The sequence below is a fragment of the Liolophura sinensis genome, chromosome 6 (assembly GCF_032854445.1).
Source record: "Liolophura sinensis isolate JHLJ2023 chromosome 6, CUHK_Ljap_v2, whole genome shotgun sequence".
In the NCBI taxonomy this organism is placed as follows: domain Eukaryota; kingdom Metazoa; phylum Mollusca; class Polyplacophora; order Chitonida; family Chitonidae; genus Liolophura; species Liolophura sinensis.
Genome location: NC_088300.1, coordinates 61,930,914 through 61,945,399, shown reverse-complemented (window position 1 = coordinate 61,945,399; position 14,486 = coordinate 61,930,914). Strand labels below are relative to the sequence as shown.

Genomic DNA, 14,486 nt, shown 5'->3' with positions numbered 1-14,486 from the left:
GACATGTAGGCTGACCACACATTGGCCCGTTGACAGAGCCAGGATAAACTTCCTGTAGATGATGGAGATAACAAGTTACCTACCATGTTCCCACAAGTCACTTGGGTTACATGTAGGCTGACCACACATGGGCCCAGTGAAAGAGGCAGGATAAACCTCCTATAGGATAATGGAGGAAATAACAAGGTACCTACCATGTTCCCATAAGTCACCTGGGCTACATGTAGGCTGACCACACCTTGGCTGGTTGACAGAGCCAGGATAAACTTACTATAGGATAATGGAGGAAATAACAAGGTACCTACCATGTTCCCACAAGTCACCTGGGCTACACGTGGGCTGACCACACATTGGCCCATTGACAGAGCCGAGATAAACTTCCTGTAAGATAATGGAGGAGAGAACCAGTCATACATGATATGTATGACTACATGTATCTAGAGTGTACATGTGATGATGCTGAATACACCATCATACACCACCATAACATGAAGACAAACACATAACACTCAAAGCTAATCAAAAACAAACTGTATATACACAACTTTTATTTCCACCTTTGTATTAAAAGGACTAAAATTTTCATAAGAAAAATACATTTGGGTGAAGACAAAAATTGGATGGGTGGAAAATACATGTGTTTTAAAAATTGGACGGAGTGTCACATGTAATATCACCTCCCTATTTATAAAATTAGCTTTGGTGCACACTGTTGTGGTTGTGTAATATGACAATTGTGGCATAGCACATGACAAAAACAGGACTCATCTTCAATACTAGACACTTTCATTTGATGCATATATTATGTGCTGGTATGAATATTCAAAAGGCAAACAGATTGAGGCCTTGCACAGCGAAATAAGAACTAACAGTATGAAAACTTCACTAAGCTGTTACTAGTATTTTAGGTACAAAATACACCTCAATTTCACTTACCTATAATTTGTGATCAATGAAAATCAATGTGACGACAGCTGACTGTTGTCAACAACAACATATTGATATGATGGATATATATGTTCTGTCACATGTTATCACAGAAAACGAACTACACAAATGAATAACAAAGTTCAACCATCAGATCTTCAAAATTCAAAGTATGGCCTTAACCATACACCAATATTCACAATGCCACACATAAACACACCTATGCAACTTGAGTGGAAAAATATGCCTCTCTATTTGTAACTGTTAAGTTATTGTGGGGTATTAAAATGAAATCATTTCCATTTTAAGAAAAATGCATGAATTTTATACTGTTACCCCTTTCCCACTTCAGATGTTTTTCAAATTTGTAACATCACATGTATGAATAAAACATGATTCACAAGGTGAATGTATACAAAAAATAACACTAGGTATACATATGCATTTTGTCAGTGAATACAAGATCAAGTGTTAGAATGGTATATCCTAACTGCATCTGTTGTTTCCTCACTGCACCTGTTGTTTGACCAATCAGCCAAGATCTTCCTTCTCCTCATCACACGTCAGGTAACACACCTCAGCATTATCCTCCCCAACACGGCGTAGCACACTCAATCTGCAAGATACACATTTCTTCTTTACCCTATTTCACCATGAAGAACATTTAATGTTGTTACTGCTTTCTAATTAAACACAGCTAAGACATTTCACACCTGATTGCCATTGTTTAATGCTGTTACAGGTACAGAGAAGTACATGCTTTTTAAATTATGTCAGCAATAGGCTAGACAGATGACAGCAGTGAGAATACACAACCAATACATACAGCCCATGAAAACACGTATGCAATATACATGTACAGACGCTGAAAATCTGTGGCATTTAGCATTTACAATTTTCTTTTGTTTCAATGTATTGGTTGTGAGTTAACATCATGATGAAGAATATTTTCCCTTAAAAGTCAGCAGTCCATTACGGAGAGAGAAAAGCACTCGCCTCTGGACGGTAAATGATGAAAACTCCAGCATGTGACTTTCCAAAAAACTGTTCAGAATTGCCTTTTAACAACCTAAAAAGCTCAACACAAAATCCCTATTCGCTACAATGCAGTAAATTTATACTTATACAGATACTTATATGGAAAAATGAATAGAAACTATTCCTAAAGAGTCTACTGTATCACACGGTATAGAATGGTAAGCCCTCCCTAAGCCTGAGCAAGTCTCTGAAGAAACATGAGACATACCTCTACGCATATATTTTGGTTCTTTCTTGGTACAAGTAAACTTCAGTCTAAATTTTCACCACAGGACACCTATTAGTTATTGTATCTACCTACTTTGAGATTTTGTCATGGTGCGCCAACAGTATTTACAAATATGTCCACATGCTGACAGAAAGGATCAACTACATGTAAAAATGTTCCTTTACCCCATGATTATATTTACCTTGTGCCATCACTTGATATTTCACTGCAGACGATTTTCTTCATCTCCTCAAACTTCTCTTCTCCAAGGACATTATACCACTGCCTGTTTGAACAACGAGAAATGTCATGCGTCAGCGAAAAACATAAGGGTAGCATACATGAAGAACTTGCGGGGCTCCACCGCACAAACTACACGTAAATCTTACTGAAACCATGTTCATACATGTACATGTTTATGTCATCATTTTAGCTTCGTGACATGATCACTCAGAGCTAAATACTGCTCTCTGGCCCTAACATTACAGACAATTACTATTATTTCTGATTGTTCTGCCCTTCTGATAGACTACTGTATAGACAGTAACTCTGGGCCCCAGGGTCAGAAACCCTCCAGTTACAGGGTGAGATCAGGTTAATATTTATGTTAGCAATGTATAGTTTCCTTCAGGTCAAAGCACATGCCTCAGCAGTGACATTTTTTTTGTATGTGACTGTTTTGTTCCTCCCTCTCATACAGTACAAACAAAGCTACACCTCACACCCTGATCCTTTAGACGAATAAAAAAAAACAAATAACAATACAGTAACAGTGTGGGTTAGTAATTATTTACATATTTGACTGGTGTTTTATGTCATACTCAAGAATATTTCACCCATACATGGCAGCCATTATAGGGAACCATGATGGCAGGAAAGCAAGCAGAGACCGGAGGAAACCTACCACCATTCGCAGATTATTGGAAACCTGTCCACCTACAACCAGAGAGGAAGCCAGCTGGACTGAGCACTGGTGAGATAACAGCACCCAAGTATTGCACTGCTCTAGCACGCTAACCCCTCAACCACGGAGCCCCCGAGAGTGTTAGTATCAGTGAGTATTCAGTCTTACTGTCTCAGACTGCAGCGGTCTGTGTCCTCATCCACAACATACTCATCTTCTACAGCCACACCCTGGGCTTCTCTAGCTTGACTGACAATGTCATCCAAATCCTGAAACAAAACTCATCAGAATATTTAGATCTACATACACAGATTTACATAAATATCTCTTTCAAATATCATCAAACTGCTTGATGTTTGGATAGCAGACTTTATTTTTATCTTACCTTTGTAACTTTGTAAGTTTTTTTTACATGTACATGTAGGAAAATGGAAACAGAATCTTTTCTTGTGATTTTACACAAGGGCTTCTCTAAGTGGCAAAATATTTCACTCACAAAAGTACTACCAACGCAATTTTTTTACCCAATACTTAAGTATTTCACTTATACGACGGCCAGCATTATGGTGGGAGGACACCATGCAGAACGACCATCCGCAGGTTGCTAGCAGACCATCCCACATATATGAAATATGGCCAGAGAGGAAGTCAAGCTGGACTGGAATTTCCAGCAACCAGTTGGTGAGTGGCTCCAGGGTAAATGCAGCCAAAACAGAAAGAGCTGGATCTGAACAGTGACCCCATTCATCAAGGGCCATACCATGTCCTGTATATATTTCTATCCCCAATCTTCTTGGTCTTAACACCCCAGGGCTGCCCCTCTATAGGCTTCTTTCCCCGGGCTCTGCCCAGTTTCCTCCTTTCCTCCCCCCATAATCCTGGTTGCCATCATATAAAATGAAACAGTTTTGAGTACAGAGTATAACTCCAATCAAATAAATAAATATACACCGGTAGACTTTCACCTCTGCAGAGAAACTGAAGCAGACACTCTGACTATACCTCAGCAAAAGAGTCATCCTCCTCAAAATCATCATCATACTCCTCACAGAGCCCGGACACGTCCACTGGACAATCACATGATCCTGGGTCAGGGATAGCCTTTGCCTCTGAGGACATAAAAAAATGTTAACCACTGGTCAAAACACCACCTGAATAAGCCCAAATTTAACTCATTACGAGAAAGTTATGCTTTTTATGCTTGCCTTTTAAAATTTACACAGTCAACTGATAATGTGAAAAAATTACATTTTATGGCAAAAACAGATATAAAAGTAACCCATCAACAATGGAACTGTTATTGTTATTGTCATGTTATTGTGCACAGCGTAAGCTAAATATCTATAGTGATTCCACCTCTAACATTGATCTTAGCACAACCAAACAAGGGATTAAGCCATGAATTTTATAACTGATGGTAATTAATATACACACAGTGCATGCAATACCTAACCTCAATACATTTAGTATTTTTTAAGATACGATCTCGAGCATTTATCTAAACATTGTTGGATTTCAACATCGACGGTCATGGTATGGCATAAACTATGCCTGTAATTTGTAAACGTGAGCTAAAAAAACTAACCTGGTTCTTCATCAGATGAGTCAAAATCGTCTGAATAATCTGAGCCGTCATCACGCATCCCCTCTTCTACATCCTTGACACCTGCACACAGAGAGGCAAAGCAACTGAAATAAACTCACAAGCTTCACTGGCTCACTGGTCTCATTGGTAAACTTTTATCTAGTGCTGCTTCACTGAGACAACTAACCGAAGGCACGTAATTCAACCCACCCAAACCATTATACTGACACAGGTCAGCAAGTCGTTTCACTGTACCCTTAATGCTGAATGCCAAGCGAGGAAGTTACGACTTCCTCTTTTAAGATTTTAGGTGTGACCTGATCCAGGATTAACAACGGATCTCCTGTCCCCGAAGCATGCTCTACTGACTGAGCTATCAGTGTCCGTCTAAGGTAACACCAACAGAAAATCTCCTCATAGTCACCATGGACACTACTGCAAAACAGACATTTACAATCATAAAACTCACCTTTTACAGCTCCATCGAGAGCGACCCCGCTGTCTGAGGTAACCACTGATGTTTCAGGGGGTGGGGGTTGGCTTGCTGAGTGGATGTTGGGGGAACAGGCTCTCACACTGAAAAGATGAAAGAGAAAAAAGGCTAGAAAACAGACAAAATGTCCTCCATCATTCACTAAAACTTTACAAGTACAGCTATATTTGTAACATGCATTTATCTGTATGTAGTTAAGGGTGTTCCAGGTAAGCACAGGTAATGCAACAACATGCCAGTTGATACAAGTTACCGTACAACAGCATGCTCCACCACTGGTTAAAGATTATGTAGATAACATCAACAGTTCTAAATGGAAAGTTCTCAGTATGAGGTAACTGTACTCAAGAAGATTTGTCATACACAGGCATGTTTCTCGTTCAAATACTCAGAGAGTAATGATCTTGATGATTTGTAACTTTATATATTGATAAGGAGGAGCTTCCTTAGTGACTTACATAAGAGGCAGATGGAATGACTAGAATCTCACACTGAGAACTTTTCAGCCTCATCTTGTACGTATGATCAACAGCCTAACAGTGTCTTCACATAAAAACTACGCATTAAATATGCGTATACACAATTTATTACACACACAATTATATATCTACATGTATGTCTACACAATTAACACAGTACTCACCCAGGCTCTTTCACATTTTCTGTGAGACGGTCTGAGCCTAAGGGAGACAACTGCTGCTGGCTATCCTTGATGATTTTCTGTTTCAGCAGATATTCTTTTTCTTCTATGAATGTTGCCAGATGCTCCTGGATGAATGTGTGATTTAAGATTGCACTGGCACTGAAAGATACAGAGAAACACCAGTAGTTACAAGGCAGCAGTAAACTGTGCAAAACAGCTCATGATGATATTAAATATAACCAGAAAGCAAAATTCAATATTACAAATACCACATGCATAGGGGACATTGTAAGCAAAGGCAAGTAAAATGTAATAATTAAGAACCAAAGGTCAAGGCCCAGTGACAATACATTCTGACATATAAATAATCAAAGAATTACAGAAAAGCACATTAAATGTTCCTAACTGTCTGTATCTGACTCTGATTAAAGTATGGGGACGGGGATACTTGAGGTGCATGGCAAAATAACAGTCATTACAACTACCACAACTGCGTGAAGGCAGGACGATTCATATCAACATCCTTAATTATACATGTACATGTATTCTTCCTCAGCCCAGTTGGTAGTACATGTATACGTATTCTTATTCAAAAAAATGCTTCAGTTTAAGTTCAAATCCAGATCAGCTGAATTCTGTTCTCCTCAATTTCTGTCTGTGGATGGTATTGAATTCTAGTATCAAAATCATGCTGGCTGTCCATCACCAAGCACTACAATGCTGTTTACCTGGGTCTCTCTTCTGGGGACTTGTTCAGTATAAAACCCACCAGGTCCCTCAGGTCAGAGGAGTACTGGTCAGGGACAGGCTGAAACACACACAGTACACTGCAATCCCAGCAGGCTGTTAACAGGTGCCCACTGCTACAACCGTGTATCATTATATCATCTGGTTATGGGCAGAGAATTTGTGGATTCTCGGTGATAATAAGCAGTTGATGGCGCTCATTTTGGTCTTTTGCCCAGTCACTGAAGACAGCATGTCTTCCACCAACATGGTGTGCATATCAGCATGTCACACATAATGGAGCGTGTCAGTAAGTTGCTAAAGGTCAGTGCTTTCTCCCACGCCCTTTGGTTTTCATAAAAATGATTGCCACTGAATGTGAAAAATTCTTCAGTAATGTGTCCAGCAATAATGAAAAAAATAAATAATTATCATCATGTACCGTTATTATTACTACAGTTATTATAGGGGTGGAAGCATCAAAATGTGCTGCATTGCAAGCATAAAATAGTCTAATTCTTCAATCTTTTCGCATGTTTGCAAGGTGTTTATTCAAGCATATTCTGCAGGCAATATAGGGTGTAGACTGATAAAGTTATCATACTTTTTAAGAAGCCCTGAAATTTGTTCATGCTACCAAAGTGGTTTTGTCTCCAAACCCACATTAGAAATGTGCGTAAGTTGCACTGAAAATTACCCTTTCGTATGAATTTGAGTACAAGGTCAACATTTTTGAAAACACCCCTTTGGAGGAAGTGCTAAGTCCCATATTGTCCATGATATATAATACTGAACCAAGGTCACAAGAGTCAACTAACCTAGCTTGGCCCATTATTGCATAACAGTGAGTTGAACAATATGGGCACTTTAATTTTCTCCATAGGGATGTTAGGCACCCATTATTTTCGTAAACTCACCGAAAACTCCCCCTTGACTATCTTCATAAACAAGCTTATTAGATTCTGGGCATCAAAGGCTGGTTTAAGAGCACACAGCTCATATAGCAGACAGCCAATTGCCTAGAAAAAATATAAAACATACACATCAGGCCCTCTGACGTGGGTTGTTTAGGTACTGTGACACTCTAGATGTACACGAAAACACAGCTAGATAATCATAATTTCCTTCATGCTGTTCCATGTTATACATATACACACAACACACGTGTAAGAACTAAATGATGCCAGCAACATCTTTACATTTGACACTAGGACAGCATATGGCCTTTCCCCTCATTGCCAGTACCAAGACTGTCAAGAGTAAAGTGAAGTCTTACCCAGATAACATGATAGACATATGGGGCGTCGCGGCTGACAGTTCACTTACCCTGATATCAGACTTGGAGCTGTATGGGATGTTCTGGTTGACAGTTCACTTGCCCAGTTATCAGCCAGACTTGGAGCTGTATGGTATGTCCTAGCTGACAGTTCACTTACCCAAATATCAGACTTGGAACTGTATGAGATGTCCCGGCTGACAGTTGAATTACTCAGATATCAGACTTGGAGCTGTACTGGATGCCACCGCTGACAGTTCACTTACCCAGATATGACTTGGAGCTGTATGGGGTGTCCTGGTTAACAGTTCACTTACCAAGATATCAGACTTGGAGCTGAACGGGGTTTCCTGGCTGACAGTTCACTTACCCAGATATCAGATTGGAGCTGTATGGGATGTCCTAGCTGAAGGTTCACTTACCCAGATATCAGACTTGGAGCTGTATGGGGTTTCCTGGCTGACAAGTTCACTTACCCAGATATCAGACTTGGAGCTGTACGGGATGTCCTGGCAGAGCTCAGGGCTCAGGTAGCATGGTGTTCCCACCACTGTGCTTGTCATTTCAATTGTTGTGTCCAGCGACTTGGAGATCCCAAAATCACCTAAAGATGCCATTATAGAAAAAGGACAAAACTGAGTCATAATAAGTCATAAACTGTACAATGCAAATGGAATCTCATCTACATATTCTTCAGACTTCACACCCATATATGCTTGATATTATTCCAATAAAATTTTTGTCTCAGAGAAAACAACAAAGAAGAAGACTCATAACGCACATGAGCTATAGTACGCACAAGGCAACTTACCCAGCTTCACGACACCCTTTTTGGTCAGGAAGACATTGGCTGACTTCAAGTCTCTGGAAACAGATTCAAGAAGTACCATCATGAATATTACCACTTGGATGATGTCCAAAGTTAGTTCCAGTTTAGTGAATGTGACCATTCAGAGTGGTTAATGTGAAAGCTAAGCTGAGAACATGGCTAACTGATCTCAGGGTCAATTACTAGCTCACCAATATTATCACCAATACACAAGTAACATCATTAGCCAATAAAATATTTTGACTATATTATAAATAGATGGAAATCCAGCAAGTGCACTAGTTGTTCTTTTGCCATTGACATGATGTTCACGTTACCTGATTCAAACCATATTATCAAGTTTTTATTGTTGTTCATTTATCTTATATACCAGAATGCAAGGCATACAGCACAGGTAAATATGATCATCAAAACTGATAAAATACAAATCTAATTAAATTGTATTAATTTATACATATCCAACTTCAGGCTGCTCACCTGTGTAAAATTTTGTTGGAATGCATATGCTGAGCTGCCATGACAATTTGGATAAACCACTGCAAGTAGATCAAAACCTAGAGGATAATTTAAAAAAAAAAAAAAAACGCAAAAACACAAAGAACCCTCCATGAGTATGTTACCATATTCCTCAGAACTGTATCTGTTTTTTAATTTATTTGATTGCAGCTTAACACTGTAAATCACATCTGTACATGTACAAAGAAAGTCAGGTTTATGGGTGGAAAAAACTGAGCCAATCCCAGAGGGAAACCACCACCCTTCGCCAGGTAACTGACAAACTTTCTGACTTTAAGCCGCAGCCGACCCTTCCCTTGCTGGATGTCTACCCACATATAAAAGTAATCACTAGTAATCATCCATGTACCAACTCTAGTTTGAGCTCTTCCTAAAAATGTACCTACATATTTCCACAGAACATTATTATATAAATTAAAATGTATGGATTCCAAAATTTAAAGTAAACCAAAGCTAAAATGTGAAGTAAGGTTCATCATACAGACAGCTGAAAACAACGCACAAAAATACTTTCATTTATTTTTTCAGATTTTTTTAAGAGTGTTGAAAGGCATTCAAATATCTGAGTACTATGCTGGGCTTTATGAGCCACACTGATGGTATCCAACAATTCTGACGTCACATCATTTTTTTTGCCCGATGTTCACCAGAAGAAAGGAATTTTCAGGAATATTTTACCAGTAATCTCATAGGTAAAAAGAGTTATTCTAAACATTCAGTGTCATGATTAGAGTTAATAACACTTCATGTGATGTCAGAGGTCCTGAACTCTGATAGTATGGTTCATATTTGAATTCTTTTGTCTCTTTTCACAAAAATCTTAAAAAACATAAATGAAAGAGTATTTATGTCTAGTTTTAAGTGGTCTATTTTATGATACCTACTTCTATTTTTAGAGGTCTTTTCCTTTAAGACCCAGAAACAATGGTAATGTATATGTACACAAATACGTGAACACCCACATGCATTATCTGTTTTTCTGGAAGGCTCGTCTGTTTCTGAAATACAGAAGGTAGTAGTCAAATGATAACAGTCACAGTAATCAACAGTCACATGTTTTTGCCTGTAAATTACAGAGTCATCTATCCTTGAAGAAGATATCCCTGTAACCTACTTGACCAAAGTTTGTGGATGGTTGTGGGTTTCCGCCGGGCTTGGCCCGGTTTCCTCCCACCATAATGCCGGCCATTGTCGTATAAGTGAAATATTCTTGAGTACAGCGTAAAACACCAATCAAATAAATAAATAAATACTTGATCAAGGTAGACAACTGAACTCTCCTAGTAGAATTAAAAAACAAAACAAACTAGATAGCATTCACAACACAAATTGTAAAGAAAAGGTAAAATCATGTGCTCGCTTTCATAACAAGTTGGCCTTAACATCCTACTTGTACAAGTATCAATAGACAGGAAATACTGAAACCTTTTTCACATCACTTAAAGTGCCACTCTGGTCAGAATACAAAGTGCGTAGAAATATTACAGAGATATGAAAGAAATCTTACGGAGTAAGGCTAACACTATGTTTCAATATGATTTTGATGAATAACACTATTTAACCCATATACCTAACTGAAGATTCCTTGAAAAACAAAATCTTCAGCTGTGTCCGTAAAATTTTCCTGACGTGACGTGATAATATTCCCTGTATGACGTTGAATCTAGCAGATGTGACATTGAGTAAGGCATTCATGCTGAGATGACCTCAAGGACATTTGAAAGGACAGTGTCATTTGTGGATTATACGTCAGCGATTGATGACGCCATGTGTTCATGGGTGACGTCACACCAGGCAAAGTGAAAGGGACAGAAATCTTTTGTTTATGTATACTCTGACAACAATATCGGTTTTAATTCACTGCAATATTTTCACAATTTAGGAAAGCACTTCAGACTATCCCAGTCTTTTATCAATTCACCTTCCTTTTAAGACAAAGATGTTTTGACACCAAAGTAGCTCTTTAAATATTTGTAATAATAAACGAGATATGATAATAGTTAGAAACATACCTTGATAGCCTCTGTCATTTTATCTTCCAAAGTGCCTCCATCACAGTAGTCCTTATTAAAACACAAAGATTGTACTCAAAATTTGCAAACCTTTTGTCAAGGCCTGTATGAAAGTGGTGTGACATACATATAGGCCACAAAAACTGCTGTGTATTCTTTTCTAAATTCAAAGACAATCAAGGGGTCTCCTTGGCTGAAAGGGTTAGCAGGCCAATGCGATGCAATGACCCATCAATGTGGTCGCTGTGAGTTCAAGTTCAGCTCAGCTCATGCTGTCTTCCTCTTTGGCAGTACGTTGGAAAGTCTGTTAGCAACCTGTTATCTGCCCAGTTTCCTCCCACCATAATGCTGGTCGTCATCGTATTAGTGAAATACTCTTGATTACGGCGTAAAACACCAATCAAATAAATAAATAAACAAAGAAACAATCAAAGCCGGGCCAAATATAAACACATGACTTAAATATTGGGATTTAGAAAACATGACCTAACATACATTCAATCCATTTATGTGGCCGTTATTCCCACATTTACACATTGGTTGCACTTCACTCTCAGACTGCCAAATGGTACTGTCTACATTTACGTTTCAACGCATGATCTAGTTGACAAAAACACTCTTGTAGCTGTCCTAAATTCACATCCAGTTTCATTTTCAAACTGAAAAATAAAATGAATCTGATAATATGTACCGGTACCTCAATTTTTGACGAAGCACTAATGTGTTATTTCAACATCAAATTATCATTAAAAAATGATCACTTTCCCACATTTATGCATTAACAATGAGTAGATTCAAAATAATGATAGAAAAATAAAACAAACATACCTGCACAATGTAAAGATATGTTTCATCAGCATCAAAGAATGACTCATGGTAGGAAACAATGTGGGGGTGTTTTAGTTTAGCAAGAATCCTGTCAAAAACAAGGTTATTATCGAAATACTGCACGAGTGCTACAGACATTGTCTTTCCATCCATGTAATACAATATTCATACAGTAACATTCATTTCACACACATAAATAATAAATTTTAAATGACCTAGCATTACTTCATGTACTTTACAAAATAAGTGTCTCCATTCTTGTTATCACTGATCAAACAAATACAGATGAAAAGTCGTCATGAAAAGTGAGGATTATGAATACAAAAGGAAATCGTTTTATACTTTGCTTCCTTGAGAACAGCTTCTTTGGTCCTGGTTCGCTTGGACTTATCCAACTGGATCATCTTCAGTGCACACAAACTACAACAGACAGAAGTAGGTCAATAGGTGCTTAGTTCAACCCTAAAATCCAGTATGCCTAGTCCTGTACATTCAAATAAGCTAGGTAGATAATACCACAGTAACCAGCCAAATTCAGTACCAGACATTTATAATAACATGTACTATCATTTCATAAAGATTAAGATTTGCCAGAGAGATTTCATTATTAAGACTAAAAGCTGAACAACTTTAACATCAATATACAGGGTTTGATTTTTCTGGTGGTCCAGTAAAATTTGAACCACTTCATGGCAAATTTGTTCAGTTACTAATCTGCCAGTCCTATAGAATATAATACCTCTGTCACTGGATAAAACTAACTTTCAGATGTATACTATCCAGTATCTTATGTATTTGGAAACCACTGCTTTATTTCATGGTAGAGGCGGATTTATTTCATGATGTTGACATGCGAAAATTGCTACTTCTCTAAGCACAAACAACAATTCCAGTATGACTCGCACTTTCTCTGGAAATTTGCACTGCTTTAGTGTATTTCACATAAAGTTTGGCATGTAAAAATGGTACTCTTGTTACCAACATCAGACGTTTTTCTGATAAGAAATTAACCGTTCACAGAAAACTTTTATCTGGCCCTATGAGGTGGATGGATCATTCACAATCAAGCAAAATGGGTTCCTTGAAATGGCTTATTTTCAGGTGAAATACAGGCAGATATAAAGCCTGCCAGATCAGAGACAATCAGCCAGCAGCATTATTTCCCTCCAACTGCAGAAACTTGTCGACCTCCACCGACAAAATTTCTTACATCACCTTTTTGTCTGATCTGGCCCATGGCGATTAACGTTGCTGTACAATAGAGCGTATCTGATAAAACAATTAGCAAAGCTTGCAACTCTGATTAGAAATATGGAAGCAATGTGTGATCAGGAAATCAAACAAATTATGGAACTTTCTTTTAAATGTCGCAAAAACTTATCAAGGGTTTTATGTGACCTGAAATGTCTTTAAATATCTGAGTTTACATAAGTAACTAATGGCCCAAAAACTTCTCTGACTTCCTCTGACTTACAGTTTAGTAGTCTTGTTCCTGACCAAGGAGACAGACCCACAGGCCCCCGTCCCCAGTTTACACACAGTCTCATAGTTCTCCATGTCAGACAGTCAGTCCTAGGAAACATCACAAGGTCAAGATAAATACTACCTGAACATCTCACATGCTGCCACCATTGACCAGCAATCAATATCAAAATTGACTACTAACAAGCACTAGAATTAAATCAAAACGGCCCATCAAAATAATCAAAATCGAAAACTAATATGACCCCAATTTTCTGTTCATATCAAAGGAGATCATGTTTGTTATACTTTAAACCTTCGCTATACATGTACATGTATAATATCAATCCACAAATAAGTCTTTCATTGAATCTCACTGAAGTCTTTTAATGTCTTGCCTAAGAATATTCCATTTATATGATGAACAGCACTGATATTATGAGTGCAGGAAAACTGTATGACATATACACCTCACCAGCTTTGTAACCATTGCCACACCTATTATAAACTCATGGCAAAAACAACTAGAGCTGGACTGAAACATCTGACCTCATTAATCCAGAGCTTATATGTGGTCTACGATGAGAAAAAACTCTCATCAAAGAGTAGACAAAACCATTACCGACAAATCTCCCGGGATCAACAGATTCAACTCACCACATCTTTGTACTACAAAGTGACCTACAAATCAAGAAAAAAAGTTTCCCAGATTATAAACTGATGAAACCACAAGGATAATACTTAAGTCAATTCTATTACATTTGTTTTTAATTATTTATTTTTTAAAGATTTTAATCAAAGTCTGTTATACTAAGTCATACCATTTTGCAGCATTGACACATGCACTATTGTTTGTTCATCTAATTTATTCCAATTTTGCTGCATTGTTATTCAAAATAACTGAAGTAACTAATGTAACTAAAAGTAAGCAGTTGCAATATTTCAGTAGTCCTATATTTATTTCTTTTTCATCATAAATATGGTGGTAACAAAACACAAGCATTATTAATTTTCAAGTTGTCTGCAACAAAAACTGTCCC

The 14,486-nt window shown here is 37.9% G+C and overlaps 1 protein-coding gene across 2 annotated transcripts; it reads right to left on the bottom strand.

Moving 5' to 3' along the window:
- Nucleotides 1–535: 535 nt before the first annotated feature.
- Nucleotides 536–13,558, bottom strand: LOC135467808 (uncharacterized). 2 transcript variants are annotated; one of them, XM_064745671.1, is made up of 17 exons: nucleotides 13,460–13,558; nucleotides 12,328–12,405; nucleotides 11,986–12,073; nucleotides 11,158–11,208; nucleotides 10,108–10,143; nucleotides 9,107–9,165; nucleotides 8,612–8,664; nucleotides 8,277–8,404; nucleotides 7,442–7,543; nucleotides 6,527–6,606; nucleotides 5,799–5,957; nucleotides 5,132–5,238; nucleotides 4,663–4,743; nucleotides 4,080–4,186; nucleotides 3,246–3,346; nucleotides 2,376–2,459; nucleotides 536–1,543 (listed from the first exon to the last, which is right to left on the bottom strand). In XM_064745671.1, exons 1-17 carry the CDS (start codon nucleotides 13,540–13,542, stop codon nucleotides 1,459–1,461), a joined length of 1,482 nt encoding a protein of 493 aa, XP_064601741.1. In that variant the 5' UTR covers nucleotides 13,543–13,558; the 3' UTR covers nucleotides 536–1,458. The 2 variants fall into 2 exon arrangements, with proteins under 2 accessions (XP_064601741.1, XP_064601742.1); XM_064745672.1 differs by lacking the exon at nucleotides 10,108–10,143.
- Nucleotides 13,559–14,486: the final 928 nt, after the last annotated feature.